General features: G+C 43.2%; 1 protein-coding gene across 2 annotated transcripts in view; it reads left to right on the forward strand.

Moving 5' to 3' along the window:
- Positions 1-19,751, forward strand: part of pou6f1 (POU class 6 homeobox 1) — a 182,637-nt gene that overhangs the window by 35,409 nt on the left and 127,477 nt on the right. Inside the window, exons 3-4 of one of the 2 annotated variants that reach the window (XM_067976741.1) lie at positions 16,681-16,882; positions 19,377-19,492. In XM_067976741.1, the coding sequence (XP_067832842.1) occupies positions 16,681-16,882; positions 19,377-19,492 (318 nt within the window). The remainder of the gene's footprint in view (positions 1-16,680; positions 16,883-19,376; positions 19,493-19,751) is intronic. The other variant, XM_067976742.1, reaches the window with a different exon arrangement.

Consider the following 19,751-nt stretch of genomic DNA (forward strand, 5'->3'; position numbering starts at 1 on the left):
ATCAGGGAAAACCCCCCCCCCGGGCAGTATGTAAAATTCAAATTGATGGAATGTACCTGTAATGAATCTATAATCAATAATCTGTATTGAGTATAATGCAATGAGACACCCCAGAGTGTCATGAACTGTAATTATGTCCAATGTGTTCATTGAACTGTACTTGATTTAACCTGCAAATTGTATAATCTGTATTGTGTACGTTTGGAATGTGATATGATAACTGTATTGTATGTTTTGCTACAAATTTTATGAATAAAGTATATTTTTTGAAAAAAATGTATTTCTGTGACGGGTATCTGAGGGAGGGGCTAAGCCATTCAGTTCAAATACAAGCATTCTATGGCTTCTGTTTGAACATATGATTGCCAGCTCTATTTAAGACACAGATTTAAATTTACTTTGTCCTGGTCAACTTTTGAAAGTGTATTTCAGTCTATCTTGTTCCAATTTACCAGTCTGCCCGAAATCATCAGAGAGATATACATAGGCCAGAGAGACTCTGTGCAAGGTCAACAGTGTACTGCCATGCATAGTTAAGCTCGGGATTTTGAGCCAGTTCCAGTTCATGTTGAAGTTTAGTGCAGCAGATGAAACTTTTTTTTATTTTCTACCTTTTTAAGGAGGTTTAGCTCAGCCAGTAACTACTGTAAATCTACAATATATCATTGTTACATAATTTGCTGAATAATAAATCGGTTTGGCAGTTTATAGCCTAACCCATGGTCTAGTGGAGTGTTTATTCCACCGTCTTCTGAAGTCGAGGAAGATCACGTGAGAGTACACGATATAACCAGTAGCTGAAATAGAGCGACAAGAGTTTTCTGTCGACCCCTGGGATCGCTACAAATGACCTAATTATTGGGCATGTAAAGGCATACTCTGGTCCATAAGGACTGAAGACTTGCCTGTAGGAATGGTCTGAGACCCTGGAGCTGAGAAAATTATCTGGAGTAAAAACCCCAAAAATGTAACCTAGTCATCCAAGCAAGACTGAATAGGTTACACAACACGGTATATCTCCACAAGGCTACATTTGGATGGGCACAACTGCAATATTTTTTTTTAAACCATGCTTCTGGGGAACTACTTTCCATTGAAAATGCCCTTCACTCCAGTGATGTCCCCATTTGAAGTTGTATGCAAGATAAGGGGAAGTACTTCACATTTGTTGTATGTGAACTGCTTTGAGATGTTACTGAAAGATGTGATGGTCATTCACGTTTTTTTAACTTAGCTTGGATTTTTCCGAACTGATGAATGAGTTCATGTAATAGTGTCAACATGCCTGCTTTATAGGTTAGATTGTGTCAGTTACAATCTCGGACTTCAAAAGACTGCAGAACCACTGGACAGGAAAACTAGTCGCTAACTAGTCATTGGGCAGCAGTAAAAAAATACTAGTCTACTAATATCTAATTGAATTTAAAAGTGTACCTTGTGTATTTTTTACACATAGATTTTTTGAAGGTGGTTTGTAGAAAGCCAAACAAGAAGCATAAGAAAGCATGAAAGGACAAAGAAGTAATCTGGCTCATCAAGCCTGTGTCATTCAATAGATCTAGCATACTTTGTGTTGTCATGGATGCTTATTTGATCTTTTGGAGAAGTGAACAATCGCAAGTAAAATTTACAAGAAAATGTTGTGAAACTACCTCCCTCCCAAAAAAGGTATCAGAAATAGATTGCATTTATATATGCCTGACATTTCCACAGGGGTCCTTGACAAAACCCCTAATGAAACGGCAAGAAAGGCCATTTACACTGTTTCTCCAAGGTTTCTTCCGCTGAAGTTATGGCGGGAGATCGGGTGAACCCTGTGGAAGTTCTCCCCCTGGTGTTTATAATGTAGTAAACATCCGAAGTTGTTTCACAGTTGGAAACGTGTTGAGATGCAGTAGGAGAAGAGTTTGGGGAGATGACCGCAGCCATGGTCACGGAGCTAGGTTTTGAGGAGGTTTTTAAAGTTGGGGGGAGAGGGGGTTTAGGAGAGAGTGCCAAAGTGTATGGCCCAGATGGGGGGATGCAAAGAAGACCAAAGCTGAACAAGTGGAGGACACATGCTGGTGTGTAGGGCTGCAGGAGACAAGTCTATAGAGGGACTTGTAAATGAGGACGAGGATTTTGAATTCTAGAATTCAAGCTTGAAGAATCTAGATTGCAATCTAGATTCTTCCAGCCTGACTGGTTGCATTCCACCAATGATATTTACATAGTCCCAGCATGGTAGAACTATACAATTCTGTAAATATTTGATCATCTACGTCTATAGGTGTCCATGTAACCTTCAAAGCCATTCTAAATCAGATATTCATTCACCTCCAGCTCTTTTTGAAAGGACAGTTGGTGAACACAACATTAACTACTTTTGGCCACATATCTGCTATTCTCTAATTGCACTTGTGGCTTTCTGATTTTATATTAATCATGTCCTGTAGTTCTGAAGTTACAGTTTTAGTAAATAACCTAATTACATTCTACATTATCTATGCTTTTCAGCATTTTAAAAGCTTGGATTACGTCAATTCTTCTTCTATTTGCCAATGAAACCAAGTTCTGTTCTGTGAGCCTTTCCTCAACCAGAACCAATGGAAAATCATGGCTGCGTCTTTATTGTGGACTCTGCGAAAATTGCAAAACTCTGTTAAAATTGTCCTGCTCTGCTGCTTGATCCATTACCATTGCTTCCAGTTCCTACTTGATGATAGTGCTGCTGCTCCAAGTGATTGAATGCTGCTGCACTGTGTAAGTGGGAATTACTGATATCTCAATAGTTTTGCGAGACCAGGAATTCCTATGCACAGTGTGCAGCTCTGTTCAATTGCCCAGAGCAGTAGCAGCATCAGGTAGGAGCTGGGAGTGACTGTGAAAGGCTAGTTGGGGAAAGACTGATTCAGTGAATTGGACAAGGGAGGGTGGGGGAGGGGAGGGAAAGAGTACCAGTGTCAGCTGGGAAGAGGGAAAAGAAGAATGCTATTACGAATTTGGGGAGAAGAGGAGATGAGTGCGGACGTTAATTGGGGACTGGAGAGAAGACTGTTAGCATGAACTGGCTCGTGTGAATTGGGGGATGGGGATCAGAGTGCCAGCATGAACTAGGGGGATGGAAGGAAGAGTGTCAGTGTGAACAGGGGGAGGGAGATAAAGGAGAAGAGTGCCAGTGATTTAAAAAGGCAAGGAAGTGCTACTGCAATTATAAAGAATGTTGGTTTGACCTCAGTTGGAATATTATGATTAGTTTTGGGTGCCCCATCTCAGGAAGTATACACTGGCCTATGGGGGCCTTGCTCATAAATTTTCAAGTTCAAGAATTGTCCTCATTTATCTTCTCTGAACCCTCTCCGAAATGTAAATGCAGGATCGGCTGCTCCTGCCACGTTTGGATAGCTTGCCAACGTTCACTCAAAGACTCCCCAGGCTTACCCATAAGGAATGACCATTTTGGCAAAATACCAGAGGGATCCCACTGTCCGTGGAAGCTCACTTCAGCATGATTCAGCACCTGCAGCATTTGCTTACACAGCAACAGTTATGAGTCAAAAAGTAATTCATTGAATGGGAAGTTCTTTGGGATGTCCTGAGTAAAGCACTATATAAATGCAAATTCTTTATTTTTTTGAGGAGAAAAAAGATGTTTTTTTAAAATATTACGGGAAAAACACAGCTCAGATAAGGCAACCCCTATGGAGATTTGAAAAGGAGATATTTATGGAAGTAGTGAACTTGGAAAGTTTATTTGGGCTATTTATATTAAAAGTTATAATCGGGAGCTCTCCCAATGGCTTAATGGGTAATAGTACTGCCCGGTGCAGAACTAAGATGTACAGACCAGAAGGTCCCCAGTTTATTTCCTGGTCTGTGTTGAGTTAGTTGGTCTCAGCCAGGAAGATACAGGTGCTATAATCAGAAGAAAAACTATATTGACTGAAAACAGAATAATTTTACCACAAAATTGCTTTTCTTCTGAGCAAAATGTATTGTGTCTTACTGTAAAATTAATGTTGCTAAAGAATTCCAATTAGGACTGACTAGATAAAAAAGACTATTTTATAACTAACATAATTTACATGTAGAAATTAGGATTAATTTGTATATTTCAGTAGGATTTTGTTACTTTCAGCAGAACAAATAATCATCCAAGTATCAGTCAACGTATGGTTTTCAATCATGGGGAAAGTATTTGTAATGAATCTTATTGTAAAATGCAAATTAGGCCTGATTAAGAGAATTGATTGAAGGACAATTCCAGACTCTTGAGAACAAATATTTATTACAAGGCAAACCTTTCTCCAATCAGATGGCCAACTCTATATAATGTCAGCTCAAACCATCCCTAGAATGAGAGAAAGGAAAGGGACATATGGCTGTGATTATTAGTCAGTTTTCTTCTTAAAATCTGTTTTAAATGCTAACAATTGCATGTGTCATATCCAGAGGATTTAAAACAAAACACACTGGCTAGAGAGAGACATTAGCAGAGTATTTGAAAATAATTACAGATGATATTAAGAAAATTGGTGGAAGTTGCTGAAACACACCATGATTGAGAGATTGGATGGAGCTGAAATAAATCTTGGGCAGCAGATACAAATTGGAAACCTAACAAAAGGGTTTGGATAAGCACTGCTGAGATCAGGGATGCGAAACGTGTTAACTGAAGCTGAGAAAACACTTCTTTGCCGTGTGATTGTTTAATACCTTGTGAGGCATTTCAAATCTGATGTTGTGTCAGAGTCTCTGCTTGTTCGACTGCCAATTTATTATATCTTATACAAGATGTTTTCATTATTTTTTTCAAATAAGAGTTATTCTACTTTATTGTGATATAGGATTTATCATCTTGTGTGATAACGTTGTGACCAGAACTACTACTCCTTTCCCAGCTCCTGATATATCCTTTGTTCAGGTACTTTAGACCAATATTAACATACTTACAATTTGCATGGAGAGGTTATAGTGTTCAGGAAATTAAGTATATATTCAGTGGAGTTCCATGATTTACTTATGAAGGAAGTAGTATTTAGAGTCTGCTTAGAACAGACTAAGGGGTAGTCACTTCTGTTAGGAGAGACGATACATAACACAATGGGGATCACTAAAGTGGTACTTATCCCTCGTAAGGCTAAATAAAGATAATGGGGGTGATTTTAAACCCCAAGAACGGGTGGTTTGGGGGTGGGTAGGAGTTGAAAATAGTTGTTTTTTGGGTCACGACCACAACCCGGCTTTATTTCCGGGTTTAACATACAGGCTTCCCACTGGGAATGCAAAGTCCGAAAATTTTGCGGTTGCAACCCAAAACTTTAATTCCTTTATTTTACTGTAAATTATTTCTAAATCTTTTCTACAAACAGAATGATACCTTATTTCACCTGTGGGGAAAAAATCCTTATAACCCATTCCTGACTTTGTTAGTTAACTGTAACTTATGAAGTCTCCCTCACTCAGAATAAGCAGGATAATCCGCTGCTGATTGTATAACTCCTGCTTTCAGACTCCATGAATTTACTTCAGCCAGCAAGTTTAAAACCTCTTTTTAACAGAATAATTTGCATTTATATGGCATCTTTCACATCCTCAAGACCTTCCAAAGCGCTTCACTTTCACTTTGAAGTGTAGACACTGTTATAATGTAGGAAACATGGTAGCTAATTTGTGCACATCAAGATCCCACAAACAGCACTGGGATGAATGACCATATCATCTGTTTTGGTAGTGTTGGTTGAGGGATACATGTTGCCTAGGACACTATTTTAAAAACTCCCGTGCTTTTCTTTGAATAGTCCATCTGAACAGGCAAATGGGGCCTCGGTGTAACAGCTCATCCAAAAGATGGCACCTCAAAAAATGCAGCATTCTCTCAGTACTGCACGGACGTTAGTGTAACAAATAAACAGTCCCAAGTTTTTAAAAACCATATGGCCTCCCACCAGATTTATTTTCATGACTATCTAGTTTCCTCTCAAATTGATGTATCTCATGGTTTATCCTCTGACTTTTTTCATTAACTTAAGGGTTGCCTAGGGCTCTGATCTCTCTCCCACTCTATTCCTTCCTCTCATCAATGACCACCTCAACTTAATATAATCCTATCAACTCTTGCTGATGATTTCACTCTACATGAAGTAATTTCATTTGGATTGCAAGCCTCTGGTGCTTACAATCCCTGTCCTCATTGTTATAAATTGGATAGCCAAGTGTGAAGGATTGAATTCTAGATCCTGGTCTTCATTTGCTTCCAAGCCTTTATTCACAGAGATCCCCCTTACACACGCACCACACCCGAGATAAGCTCGCCTATAAAAAGGATACAAGAGTCCCCAATTGTCATACACCACCTGAATACAATTAACACTAATTGATATAAATCACATGATACAATTAACACTCATGCCGTGCATTAACTGAATCACTGCTTCTTGATCTCTGTGTGCCCTTCAACAGAGCTAAGAAATTCTAAGATATTAGTGAGGGGGAATGGAACTCTTCCTATTTAAGGCAACCAATGTCACTATCAAGGTCAGGTATACCACAGCCAGATACAGAGTAAAGCTCCGTTAACTCTGCCTCAACGACATGCATCAACAAGAAGAGCGTCCCCTCTTTCACAGTTTTGCATTTTCTTCCGTTTCCCACACCCTCTTGAGTGATATTGCCAATTAGTACCAAATTACGGACATCTTTGAAACTGGTGTCGATCGATGATTTATTTAAAGCTGCCAAATGGAGTAACTTCGTAAGCCTACAAAACAGTACTGCCTGGTCCTAGTGGCGCATTTTAAAGATCTGTCCTGATAGCTGGGATCTCTACGAAGGCCTCCCTTTTCCTAGTTCTAGTTACTATTGAGTTAATATGTGGAGGATTCTAAATGGAAAGGAAGGAAGATTACCTACCTTTTCAGGTCTTCTTAATTCTTAGCTTGCACTTTCCATAAACTTGAGCTCATCTAAAACTCTGCTGCCTGTATCCTAACTCTCACCAAGTCCCGTTCACCCATCACACTTGTGCTCGCTGACCTACATTGGCTCCCGGTCCGGCAACGTCTCCATTTTAAAATTCTCATCCTTGTTTTCAAATCCCTCCATGGCCTCACCCCTCCCTATCTCTGTAACCTCCTCCAGCCCCACAACCCTCCGAGATCTCTGCGCTCCTCCAATTCTGGCCTCTTGCGCATCCCTAATTTTATTCGTTCCACCATTGCTGGCCGTGCCTTCAGCTGCCTAGGCCCTAAACTCTGGAATTCCCTCCCTAAACCTCTCCGCCTCTCTACCTCTCTCTCCTTCTTTAAGACCTTAAGACCTACCTCATTGACCAAGCTTTTGGACCAAGCTGTCCTAATAGCTCCTTATGTGGCTCGGTGTTAAATTTTGTTTGATAACGCTCCTGTGAAGCGCCTTGGGATATTTTACTACATTAAAGGTGCTAGAATAAATGCAAGTTGTTGTTAAAATATGAAGCATTTTCCACACACCAAATGCTCACCTGATCATCCTATCAGGCCTTGTAGGGGGTCCACATCATATTTTTTAAATTTGCTTTGTTAAACTCTTTTTAATGGTCAAAATGAACTGCTGCTCTGACACATGTGCAGGGCTTTTGTAGGATATGGGAGCAAGGATTACAATGCAGGTTTTATTTACTTGATGTTAATGAGTGCCTGGGTTAAAAATCGGCAGCCACCATGTGTTTTCCCCAGAACATTGTGCAGGCTGACCCAATTGTGCCCAGTAATCTGTAGAGTATGCTTCATGTTCGAAGAATGAAGATGACCTTACAAGGTGGTGAGTGATGTTCCACAGAGATTTGTGTCAGGGCTGCTCTTATTTACTAAATACATAAATTATCTGGTCTTAAGAATTGAAGAGAAAATATTGAAATTTGCTAATGATTCCAAAGTGGGAGTTTGGCAATTTATGAATGACTAGGAGGATATAGGTAGGCACACAAGATGGGCAGATAGGTGGGAGATGCAGTTCACTGTAAATACCTGTGAAGTAATACATTTTGGAAGTAAGAATAGGAAAAGCAGTATACCTTAAATGGTGAGATTTTAATGGAGTTGAGCAGCAGTTGAAACTTGGTGTTCAGTTACACAGGTCATTAAGGTCAGGCGAGTAGTTATGATCTGGAATGCACTGCCTGAAGGGGATGGTGGAGGCAGATTCAGTCGTGGCTTTCAAAAGGGAATTGGATAAGTACTTGAAGGGAAAAAGTCTGCAGGGCTACGGGGATAGGGCAGGGAGGTGGGACTAGCTGGGTTACTCTTGCAGAGAGCCGGCACAGACTCGATGGGCCGAATGGCCTCCTTCCATGCTGTAACCATTCTATGATTCAAGGTGCAAGTGGATAATAAGATCATAAAAAGGCAAACAAAATCCTTGGTCAAAAGTAATGTTGTGGGCTGCAGTTGAAGTATTGTGTACAGTTTTGGCACCTCATTCTGGAAAGGATATAAAAGTGATGAAAAAGATACAGTGTAGATTCACTAGGATGTTACCAAGGAGGAAGGGTTACAGCTATGAAGAGACTTGAAAAGTTAAAGCTTTTTTCACTGGAGCTTAGAAGATTAAGGGGTGACCTGATAGAAATCTTCAAGATTATGAAGGGTTATGACCAGATGAATAGTGATCGATTGTTTCCACTTAAGATAATTACAGAAAGAATTAAAAAGAGAGGTTAGACAAAGGTTTTTTTACACAGAGGGTGGTTAGAATGTGGAATTCTTTGCCACAAACTGTTGTTGAAGCAGAGTCTAGAAATTATTTTAAAAGGGAATTAGATAATTGCTTAAAAAGAGGAATATTAAAGGATACGGGGATTCAGCAGGAGAGTGGGATTAGACCAGGTGTGGCACAGACGTGATGGGCCGAATGGCCTGCGCTGGAATATTCTATGATTTTTCCAATTGATTGTTATAGCATTCCTATCTTTTACAGATGAAGCTCCGTACTGAAGATGGTTCATCAGCAGCTACATGATAAATACGTCAAATGTGTCATGGTTTATGTATTTAGTAGTAATAAACAGCAACATTAACAAACTATTTGAAAATATATTCAAGCATGTTATTTTTCTCTAAATTCACAGAGTTAAGTAAAGAATAGTAAAAAGATAACAGCAGCAACTTAGGTTTATGTAGCGCCTTTAATGTGGAAAAACATCCCAAGGTGCATTACAGATGAAAAGATAGGGACAGGTGCCGAGTTAGGAGAGCTGACTAAAAACTTGGTAGAAGAGATGTGGTTCAAGAAGACCTTTTAAAGAGGGGAAAAGATAATTACAAAGAAGGAGAGAGTTGCAGAGAGTAAGGTTTAGGGAGATAGTTGCAGAGAGTAACACCAAGGCAGCTCTGCCACCAAAAGTGGGGTGAAAAGGAAGGGGGGGATGCACAGAAGGCTGTGGACTTTTGATACATTGCTTGGGGCTGTGGCATTGTGGATTGCATTGATTTTCTTGAGGTCTGATGATAGTCCATACTGAGCAAAGATCAGATTGAAACATTCCAGGTGCTCCTTTTCAAATTCGCACTTCTCGTGCATGTATCAGCCCATTTTTTTGTAGCCTGTGACGAACACTGTGAAGGTCTGCATCATGTTCAGTGCACATATCAGACTATCATCACTTACATTCAAAACGCCCGGAATTTCTTCAATACTTTGTTTGGTACATTGAAATACCTCTGCTGCTGAAAATATATCTAAAGTTAGCTTTCGTATTGCTTCAGACCAATGTGTGATGCAAATATTGTAATATAGCGGCTCTCCTTGTTAAGCTGTAGAGAGTGACACTCAGGTTTCAGGTTTGAGAAAATAAATGATACCATTCACCTCTTCGATAATCTCATCCAGGGTAGGAGTGTCATGTTGTTCACACTTAATTATTTTGTTTGCTTATATATCAACACAAAGGCATATATTGTTCGGATTCTTGGGGTTGGGGATGATAACAGGAGACGAGATTCAGCATGTAGGATCATCTGTGTCTTCAGTTGTTTCAGAATCCTGCAACTCTTTGAGCTTTGCCTCAGTTTTCTGCCGAAGAGGAAATGATATCTTGCGATGAGGCTGAGGAAGAGGTATAACAGACTTGTCAACATGCATCTTATCTATACTGTGAAATAATTGAGAAATGATTACAAATTGCATCCTCCGATATTGGGATATTGATGCTACTTACTGCTGAAGGTAGACTAATGAGTTGTGGTGCTTGAGTTGTAAGTAGACCAAATAAATTACTGAGCTTTCCCTTCATGACAGGCCCATCAGGTTGCTTGCTGGACTTGATGTGATTTACCAAGTAGTGGTGGAGGTGTTTTTGTACCAATTGGAATTATCTGGATCTACATGTGGTGGCTCTGCACTTGAGATTTTAGAACCAGCAATAAGAGACTGGGAACTGGATTTGTTATTCATATTCTGTGACCACTGCCCCTCTCGACCCCTCCACTGTCTCTGATTTGTCACGCTGCTTGTCCGAAATCCAGTACTGGATAAGCAGACATTTCCTCCAATTAAATATTGGGAAGACTGACACCATTGTCTTCTGTCCCCGCCCCAAACTCCGTTCCCTAGCCACTCTCTTTCTGGCCACTGTCTGAGGCTGAACCAGAGCGTTCGCAACCTTGGTGACCTATTTGACCCCGAGCTGAGCTTCCGACCCCATATCCTCTCCATCACCAAGACTGCCTACTTCCACCTCTGTAACATCGCACGTCTCCGCCCCTGCCTCAGCCCATCTGCTGAAACCCTTATCCATGCCTTTGTTACCTCCAGACTGGACTATTCCAATGCTCTCCTGGCCAACCTCCCACCTTGCACCCTCCGTAAACTTGAGCTCATCCAAAACTCTGCTGGCCGTATCCTAACTCACACCAAGTCCCATTTGCCCATCTCCCCTGTGCTCACTGACCTGCATTGGCTCCCAGTCCGGCAGCGCCTCGATTTTAAAATTTCCATACCGTGCCCAAATAATCTATCTTCATGTATGAGCCTAACAATATGAACACACGGAAAGAATGGTAAGAAAAGACCATCAAACCCATTGATCCAGACAACATTGCAATTTATACACCATTCACCCACCCACTAACCACACTATTTCCTGGAAGAGGCAAAAAAACTGCGGACAATTAAAACTAGGAAATTCCTCTTCGGCTCCCGAAAGTAAGCAAGCGAGCTCCAGGAGACCGTGGTAGGCCATACTCCTCATAATTGCAATAAACAACTCACCCTCTATCACTGTGAAAAGGTTCTCATTCAGGAACTTGTCAAGTTCCTGTTTAAATTCTTCCTGGCATCTAACCTAATTCTTTGCCTTTAGATATTACATGCATGACTTCTAGTCTTACCAACCCTATCTGTCTCAAATAACCTGTCCAATCGCTTCATCATTTTAAAATTCTTAATCATATCCCCTCCCCCCCCCCCCCCCAAGCCTGCATTTCTCCAAAGTAAATAACTCTTGGAGCCTATCTTCATAATTAAGAGCTCTAAGGGTAGGTGTTATTCTGGCTGCCCTCCTCTAGACCCTCAGTATCCTTAACTATATGTGGGGATCAGAACTGGACACCGTACTCATGTACCAGAACCTTAATTATAGGACTCTTGTCCTAGCGATACAACCTAAAACCCTATTTGCTATCCTTACAGCCACTATTCACTGCTTGTGCTCCTTTAGTGGGTGATTGAGTGATTTCATCTGAATTACTAACCCCCAGCACTTTTTTGTGAATTCACGATCGGTTCCATTTAAACTCTCCTCTAAATCATTAATGAAATTGATGAACAGCAATTTATCCAATACTGAGCCTTGATGAACTCATTTGTGCCCGGAGCCCAATCAGATCTTCTCCCATTAACAGCACCCTTCAGCTTGTGTGATCTCAGCTGGGTTCCTATCCAACGTAATAACTGTCCTATAAATCCCATATGATCTCTTTTTTTTCTCCTAATAGTCATCAATGTGATACTTTATCTTTAATTATTTTTTGAAGTCAAGGGCCCTGATATTCCTTGGGACATGATCCTGAAGATTACACCAGGATCATGCCCACAGGTGCCCTCCAGCTCTCACCCCGCTGAAGGTTGTGGCATCAGTGGGAGGGCATCTGATTTGCTTCTGGCCAGTGGGTGCAAGTGCCACTGCAGGCACACCTCTGGTGCTCACCTGCCCCATGCAGGCAAAGATTCCAGAGCCTGATTCCATTTGGGAGGAGATTTGCCCAGGCCCCCTGTCCCCGGCCATCTCTTTTGTAAGAATGCCAATCTGGTTTTTATTTTAAAATTTTATTTTTTCAGGGTCCAAGCCGCTTCCCTGGCCAGGACCTCACCAATGGGGTCCACTTTGCTTATTTGGAGGCTGGTACACCTCAACACACTCGGCGTACTGGCCTCCAGAGAGCTGGGTCTTGACTGAGTCAGTGGAGTGCCATAAAGAGTTCTTCAGCACCACCACCACCACCCCCAACCCTGTCCTGGATGACATTTCCCTTGTAAGGTGGAGGCTCTACTCATTAGCAAGGCAAGTCAGAAATGGTGGAGACCCAGCCCAACCAGGGGGCCGATTTTCAGATGGCGGAGCGGGTGCGTTGGGGGCGGGGGGACTCCTAAAATGGCGGAATCCTGGAGCAGGTTCGGAGCCTGGCTTCAACCCGCTGACTTCCGGGTTCCCCAGTGACGCATTCAGGTGCGCGTGCAGCTCCCGCATGCGGGACTCCCACCGGCAATTAATGCCGGCGGGATGCTACTTTACATAGTTATTTAGATACTTGAGGTACTTGACAGACCTCATTGAGTGGAGATTTTGGCAGGGGTGCAATTTTGAAGGATCCTCAGCGTGTTTCCCGTGCTGTGGGAAACACTCCCTGTTGGAGCAGACGAGTTTCAGCCAGGATCCAGTCGGAGATGCAAAGGATTATTTGACAGGTGGGGGGAATGCCTCATTTATTGCAGCAGGGCACTCCGTCACTTCAGACACAGTTTTGGCTGCAACACCTTTGTTTTTCCACTCAATTATTAATTTATACCCTAAACTCTGCTGTGCAAACACATTTACCTACTTTGCGGACCCCCTCAAACTCACACCGTCAGGATGGGGGGTGGGGGGCGGGGGCGCCATAGCTGCATTCATCACTTCATCCAAGGACGAGCAACATCACCAGCCTCGCCAGGCACGCCGTCCACCTCCGCCACGTGGAGCTCCACAACACAGTGCTGCGCCACAGGCACCTGCACAAAATAGTCGTGCAACTACACATACATCCACTGTAGGGTGACCCAATGGGTGGCATCAAGTGTGGGTGTTCATGATGAACCTCATGAAAGGGACTTATTGCACAAGCCAGTCAAGAATGGCCAAGACGTGGCAGTAATGGTGACAATAATAATATTTAATGTGCCATTAACAAAAATCAAATATAAATAAAAAAACATGACAAACCGTCAAACACCCTTGTGCATCCCCTTTGTGCTCACCAAACCTTCGCCTTACACTTACGAGTACTCCTACGTGGTGCTTCCCCTGTGGCTGCAGCAGAGGTAGTGGCAGGTTGCTTTTGTTCATGCCCTGATCGATTAGATGATTTGGGCCTACGCCCTCTGGGTTTTGGTGCCCGTGAGGGCCCCTCCAAAGACTGCTCCACCTGCACCTGTGCGGGGCAGACTCGGCCACCTGGAGATGAGGTGGGTACTGGTTGAGAGGGGGGCAACGGGTGAGACGTGGGGGCGCTTTGATTGGCTTCCCCACTTCCATGTCCCCTTTCGCCATCATCCCTCTCCTGGGCCAGGCCCACATCACTCCTACCACCCTGCTGGACGACAGTTTGGAGGACATGTGTGAATCCTTGTAAGGCCAGTGCCAGAGTATCTGCCTGCCTGTTTAAGGTGGCAGAAAGTTGCTCACCCTGAGTCCGAAGGGCCGTTGTCAGGGCCTCAATGGACTCATTGGTGAGCCCTGCTTGAAGCTCGATGGAGGCTAGCCTCTCCTCCATCGCAGACATTCCCGCACTTACCCGCGACACTATCTCAGAGATGCCCTCACGTCCCTGTGACAGTATCTCAGAGATTCCCTCCTGTACCTGTACCACCATTCCACTCATGCAGGAGTTGGACTCCTCCATCCTCTGCGCGATTGTGGAGAATGCGCGTGGCACCTGTTCCAGCACCTCGCAAATGTGCTGCTGTCCCTCGATCATTCTCCTTTTAAAGGATGGCTCCCAGGGTTCAGCATCTGTGTCCAGCTGAGCAGAGCCTGGAGAGGAGTGCTCCCACCGACATGGACTCTCCAGAGCTGCCCCTGCCACCAGTGTCTGCTCGTGCTCACGTGCGGTGACTCACCATGTGCGACCCCAACTAACCAAGGACGGGGACCCACCGAGATGTGTGTATCTGCGCTGGTGGATGGCTCGCTCAGATGTGACGGCGCCCCCTCAAAGGCTGGCAGGTCCTCTGAGGAATCGCCCTCCACTGTCACGGCGGTTGTTGAAGGCCCTGTAAGAGAACAGAAGACAATATTAAGCATGATGACAGATGTTGAGGTGCTGAAGATGGCAAGGCATGTTAACATCATTTGCTATTGTGAGTGCTGGATGTTAAAGTTCTGTCACCAGCCGTTTGTCAGGTGGCAGTCTCGGCGTCCCTGATGGACAGGCACTCGAGGGTGCGGCTCAGCTCCAGATCCTCCTGCTCCACGTCTGTGAGGACGACCTGATGTTGCGGCCCCCCTCAGGTCTTCGCCCTCTCCCGTGCATTCTGGGCTCTCTTCCCCTATAAGGGGAGAAAGTAGAGAGGTGTGAGTGAGGGACGGTGACATGGCCAACTGCTGAATGCATTGGTTTGGGTGAGGCTGACCGTGAAAGAGATGCATCAGAGGGTGAGTATGAGACAGAGCCATGAGATTGTATGAGGATTGGATTGAGTGGTAGTGGTGGGATGGGTACTGGGGAGGTGAGTAAGTGCAGGTAAGTTGAGGATGAGCTTTGAGTGGGTGTGAGGAGTGATGTGATAGAGTAGTGTTGGCAGTGCAGAAGGAGTTGTGGGGTGGGGGCGGTGATGTGGAAGACGGAGTGTAGGAGAATGAGTAAGTGTACTCACTTTGGCTGACCTAGTTAGGTCATTGAAGCGCTTCCTGCACTCGACCCAGGTGTGGGAGATGTTGCTGCTGCTGCTGACCTCCTCTGCCACCTTGAGCCAGGCCTTCTTGGTGGCAGAGGCAGGCCACTTCCTCCCGTCCGCTGGGTAGAAAATATCCCTCCTCCTCCTCAACCCATCCAGTAGGACCTGGAGTGAGGCATCGGTAAATCTGGGAGCAGCCTTTCCCCTGGTCTGCTCCATTCTGTAATTTTGGTTCTTTGCTGCAGGAGAAGCATTGGAGGACTGCCCCTTTAAATAGGGCTCCTCCAGCTGACAGTCTGTGATGCAGGTGCGCAGTCTGCCCACTGCGCTGGTTGACGACGGGAAACCCGGAAGCCACGGTAAGTGGCTTCAATTTACCCGCGATCGCATGGGGAATGGACGGATTTTACTGGGCGGGTTACACACGCGCCCCTGCTGCCATCCCGCCTCCCTGGTATTATCGGGGCCCAGGTCTCTGTTGTTTTCTGGGTGGTTCGTCGGTCACCTGCTGGAATCTTCGAGAAATTTCAGCCCCAAGGAATACAACATCGACCGGATTATCTTTGTCCACCATTCTGGTAACTTCCTCAAAGAACTCAATCAGATTAGTGAGGCAGGACCTATATCTCCTACAGCCATGCTGGAAATCCCTAATAACCACCAAACTCTCCAGGCGATCATAAATCACATTCAATGTAATGCTTTCCAATAGCTTCGCTACAACTGACATAAAACTCATGGGCCTATAATTACCTGTTTTCATCCCTATTTAAATAATGGGACCACATGAGATACTTTTCAATCCATAGGAATCAACCTGGACCTCTGTGAGCTATTGAATATATTAGCCAGTGGCTCACCAAAACCTCCCCTATTTCCCTTAGCACTCTTGAGGTAAATGGCATAAGGTTCTGCAGCACCATCAGATTTAAGCACATTAATCTTAGCCAAAACCATTTCTGCAGTTACTTCTGTTGAAAAAATTTTAGCAACACACCTAATACCGAGAGCCATATAGTGAGTGTCAAGCTGTTTTTTTTTCACTGTGAATGTATTGTAGTTAAGTCCGATTCTGTCCTTGTCCAGTATCCACACACGTGTTGTTTCCAGCAGTAGTCACTGGAAAGCAAACAGGATTGGGAACTCTGGCTAATTGTCCCCTCCCCCTTCTTCCTAGTGCAGGGACACACAAGTGTAGTGATCCACCTCTGCCTGGCTAAGATGAGCTAACAACACACACCAGAGATCAAACCTGGGTTCTTCCTGGTCTGTATGGCTCACACTCTGTGGTGTATTTACCCACTGTGCTGCCAAGGAAGCCACACTTTATATGTTTAATATTAGAAATTGATACTGCTTTTTTAAATAGGTACATCACAGGCCCGAAGGTTATATGTGTGTTGTGTCTTTAGCTTTGAAGAAAACTACTTTTGCACCCAGAGAAAATCCACTTCAGTATCTCACGACTCGTACCAGCCCTGGAAATGAAATGCTGAACTACTAGACATAGGACCTTAACTGAGGGACAAGGTGCAGCTTTGAAATTTGATTCTTAAATTAATGTATTTACAGGCTGCTGTGATGACTCGGCAGGAAATCATCAAAGTTTCACCAAGAAAAGCGGATGTCCCGTCCAAAGCAGGGGGAGATGTGGAACCTCAAGGAATTCCTGCAGCAATAGTAGGTGAGGGAAACGATGAAACCTGTGTTTCCACTGAGGCGCCAAAATTCCCCAGCAATTCTATGCAGGAGAACCACCACTGCGGGTCTACTGGTGAGCAGGGTTTATTTTTGGATATTCCTGGACCGTGTACATTTTTAAGCAGCATTTCGGTTAACCTTGTGCGGATCCCAATAATGTTTCTGTTCAATATTTGAGAATACAGTGGAATCTATGAAATGAAAAAAAAAGTGGCCAAATTTGCTAACCACATAACTTTAATAAATTATTGTACTGCTCTAATTAAATTGTTGCTTGTTGAGCAAATTTGAGGGCTAATTTCCAATATTTATCACCTAACATACTGTGACATGATTCACAGGTCAATGAAGTATCTGCCTTTGCTCATAAAGCTTTAAATCTCTTTCTGTATACTGACTGAATCACTTCGTTAGACTTTTTGAAAGCCTAGATTCCAATTTAGCTCCAAAATTGATAAATCTAGCATCAACAGAAATTATAAATTGCCATTGAGATAGTGAGAACAACTGGAATTGTACCATCTCTGTTAAATTAGAGCAGCCAAACTGTGCAGCTGCTATTGTGACTCAGCTAGAGCTCGATCTGTAGTGTGTGCATGTCAGTCTCACATGCATGTGTGGCTACAGATTCTGTTTTTTAAAAAGTAGCCCTTTCCCACCTTGATCCTCCTATCTAAATACAACTCATCTCCAACACCTCAGTCTCTATGATTGCTGCAGAACCATAAATTGGTTGTTCCTACTCAGACAGGTTGTACTTGAGGATTTGGTGTGTAACATTACCTCTTGGGCTAAGTACTAATCTCCCTGGTTTCTGCTTACACCAAACAGTGCTTTGTTGTGTATAGTAAAATAGAAGTGAAAGTGATAAACCAAATGAAAAAGTGGAATATTTAACCAGAGAAGAAAGTATCTGTGTTGATCGCACAGGAATAGTGTAATTAGTACTCTACAGTCTCTGCAATTAATTCTCTATGTCACCTCATATATAGTATGAGATCAGTCTTGTGGGTTTTCTTCCTGCTCCTTTTTCCATTTTTGTCCTCTCCTCTTCAAGTCACCTTGTAGCACACACTGTTCCTGGAGCGAGATGACAGACAAGTGACTTACTCCCAGGCCTCCATTGATACCACTCTTGAGTCAGAAACCAGCCATTATTTATTTAGATGATGTTGAAAAAAATCTTGGATGGAAGTTAAAAGCTGTGAACCTAGCAAGATGATTTGACCAAATACTGATGCAAAAAAGGATGTTTGAGAGTGGGGATATTAAAATGTTGGCTGAAGCAATAAGCAAGATCTCCTGATTCCATTCCACTTTATTTTGAGTGGATCTAGGGTGGCCCATCATCTGTAGAGCCGTTCTGCTGATCACCACCACTTTTGGGATTTCCACTCAAAGTGACTGTGACTGTTGAATACATCTGCCGAGAACTGGGCAGTAATCACATCATACGTTGTATTTTCCATCATTCCCACCATAACAATGCTAGACTCAAGGGGCGCCAGCATATTATTGGTGTCCAACAATGCTATAGTGGGTGGGAGGGGATTTAAATTTGAAAAGTCCCCCTCCAGGAGTGCAATTGAACGTTGGTCAATCAATTGCACTCTGGGACCCTGCAAAATGTTTTTTTTAAGAAGTAAAGGGACTCCTCTTGAGCACTGCTGCAGGCAGGGAGCCTGCCAAAAATGGCTGCTTATAGTGACGCCACTATTCCCGGCCTGAATGGAGGTGATTGGGTAATTTCCCCCGTCAATCACACCTGGAGACCGCACTGTTTGTAAGTGACTGGGATTGATTTTACGCACATAATTTGTATTGTGTAACTATCCTCCACTCACTGCATTTTGCTGGAGAAATAATCCTGTTTTTATCAGGTGACGTTGCTGTAGTTTCGGTCATGAGTTCTGTTTGCTGTAGTTCGTAGAGACTCTTTTTAAAATAGACTCTGTAGACTGTTTGCTTGTAGTGTGGTGTTTAAACAGACTCTGTTTGCTGAGTAAATAGACTCTGTTTGCTGTAAAATAGACTGTTTGCTGTGAGTCCTGCCATAAGTCCCGCCCCACCTCCAACTCTTTGGCTGACGCAGTGCAACCCATTGGCTGAAACAGTGGTGTCACTACACACTCTGGCCAAATATATTTAAATTAGCTTGATTCCTGCTCATCACGTCAGTAATGTCTTCAAAAAAACACCAGCAGGTTACATCAGCATTGATACCCCTTCCTGAATTCATGGTGACTATCTTGTAACAAATTATACTCTCCCAAAGTGTCCACCCTCAAAGGTTTTCCTTGCAATTAATATCAAACTCACTGATCTATAGTTTCCAGCTGTTCAGCCATTAAGTGTATAGTTTCTAGGTCTTTACAGATATCTGTGGGTAGTATGGTGGTGTATGAAGAAAAGGACAAAATTTAGTTGGGAAAGGAGAAGAGATACAAAAGTAGCATTGAATAGATTTGGAGCAGGGAATCAAAATTACATTTCACCACTGTGCTCATGAGTAATATTGTTTCTAAAACCATGTTAATTTTGTAGTCTATCGTTGCTGTATATTTCAGGACAAATGGAGGCAACATCACCATCTAACCCAACACCAGTGCATGCAATGCAAAGACAACAGCTACATCTTCAAACACAACAGGCTGTGCCAATTTCAGCACCCACAGCGTCTCAGGTAATTCAGTCAGTAAAAACGTGTTCTCTGCACAGATTGGGATTTCATACTTCACAGTATATGACTGCCACTGAATCTCTGCTGTTAATTTAAGGCTTGTGTTGAAAAGTTATGCAATGAGTGCTTGCATATAAAATTGTATCATCTATTGCATATTAAAAATAGTGAGTGGTTTCAGGATATTAAAGGTACTGCACCAGTAGGTGATGCTGTAATGGCACTGAAACGGCCCTTATCAATGTCACAAATGACATCCAAT

The sequence above is a fragment of the Heptranchias perlo genome, chromosome X (assembly GCF_035084215.1).
Source record: "Heptranchias perlo isolate sHepPer1 chromosome X, sHepPer1.hap1, whole genome shotgun sequence".
NCBI lineage: Eukaryota > Metazoa > Chordata > Chondrichthyes > Hexanchiformes > Hexanchidae > Heptranchias > Heptranchias perlo.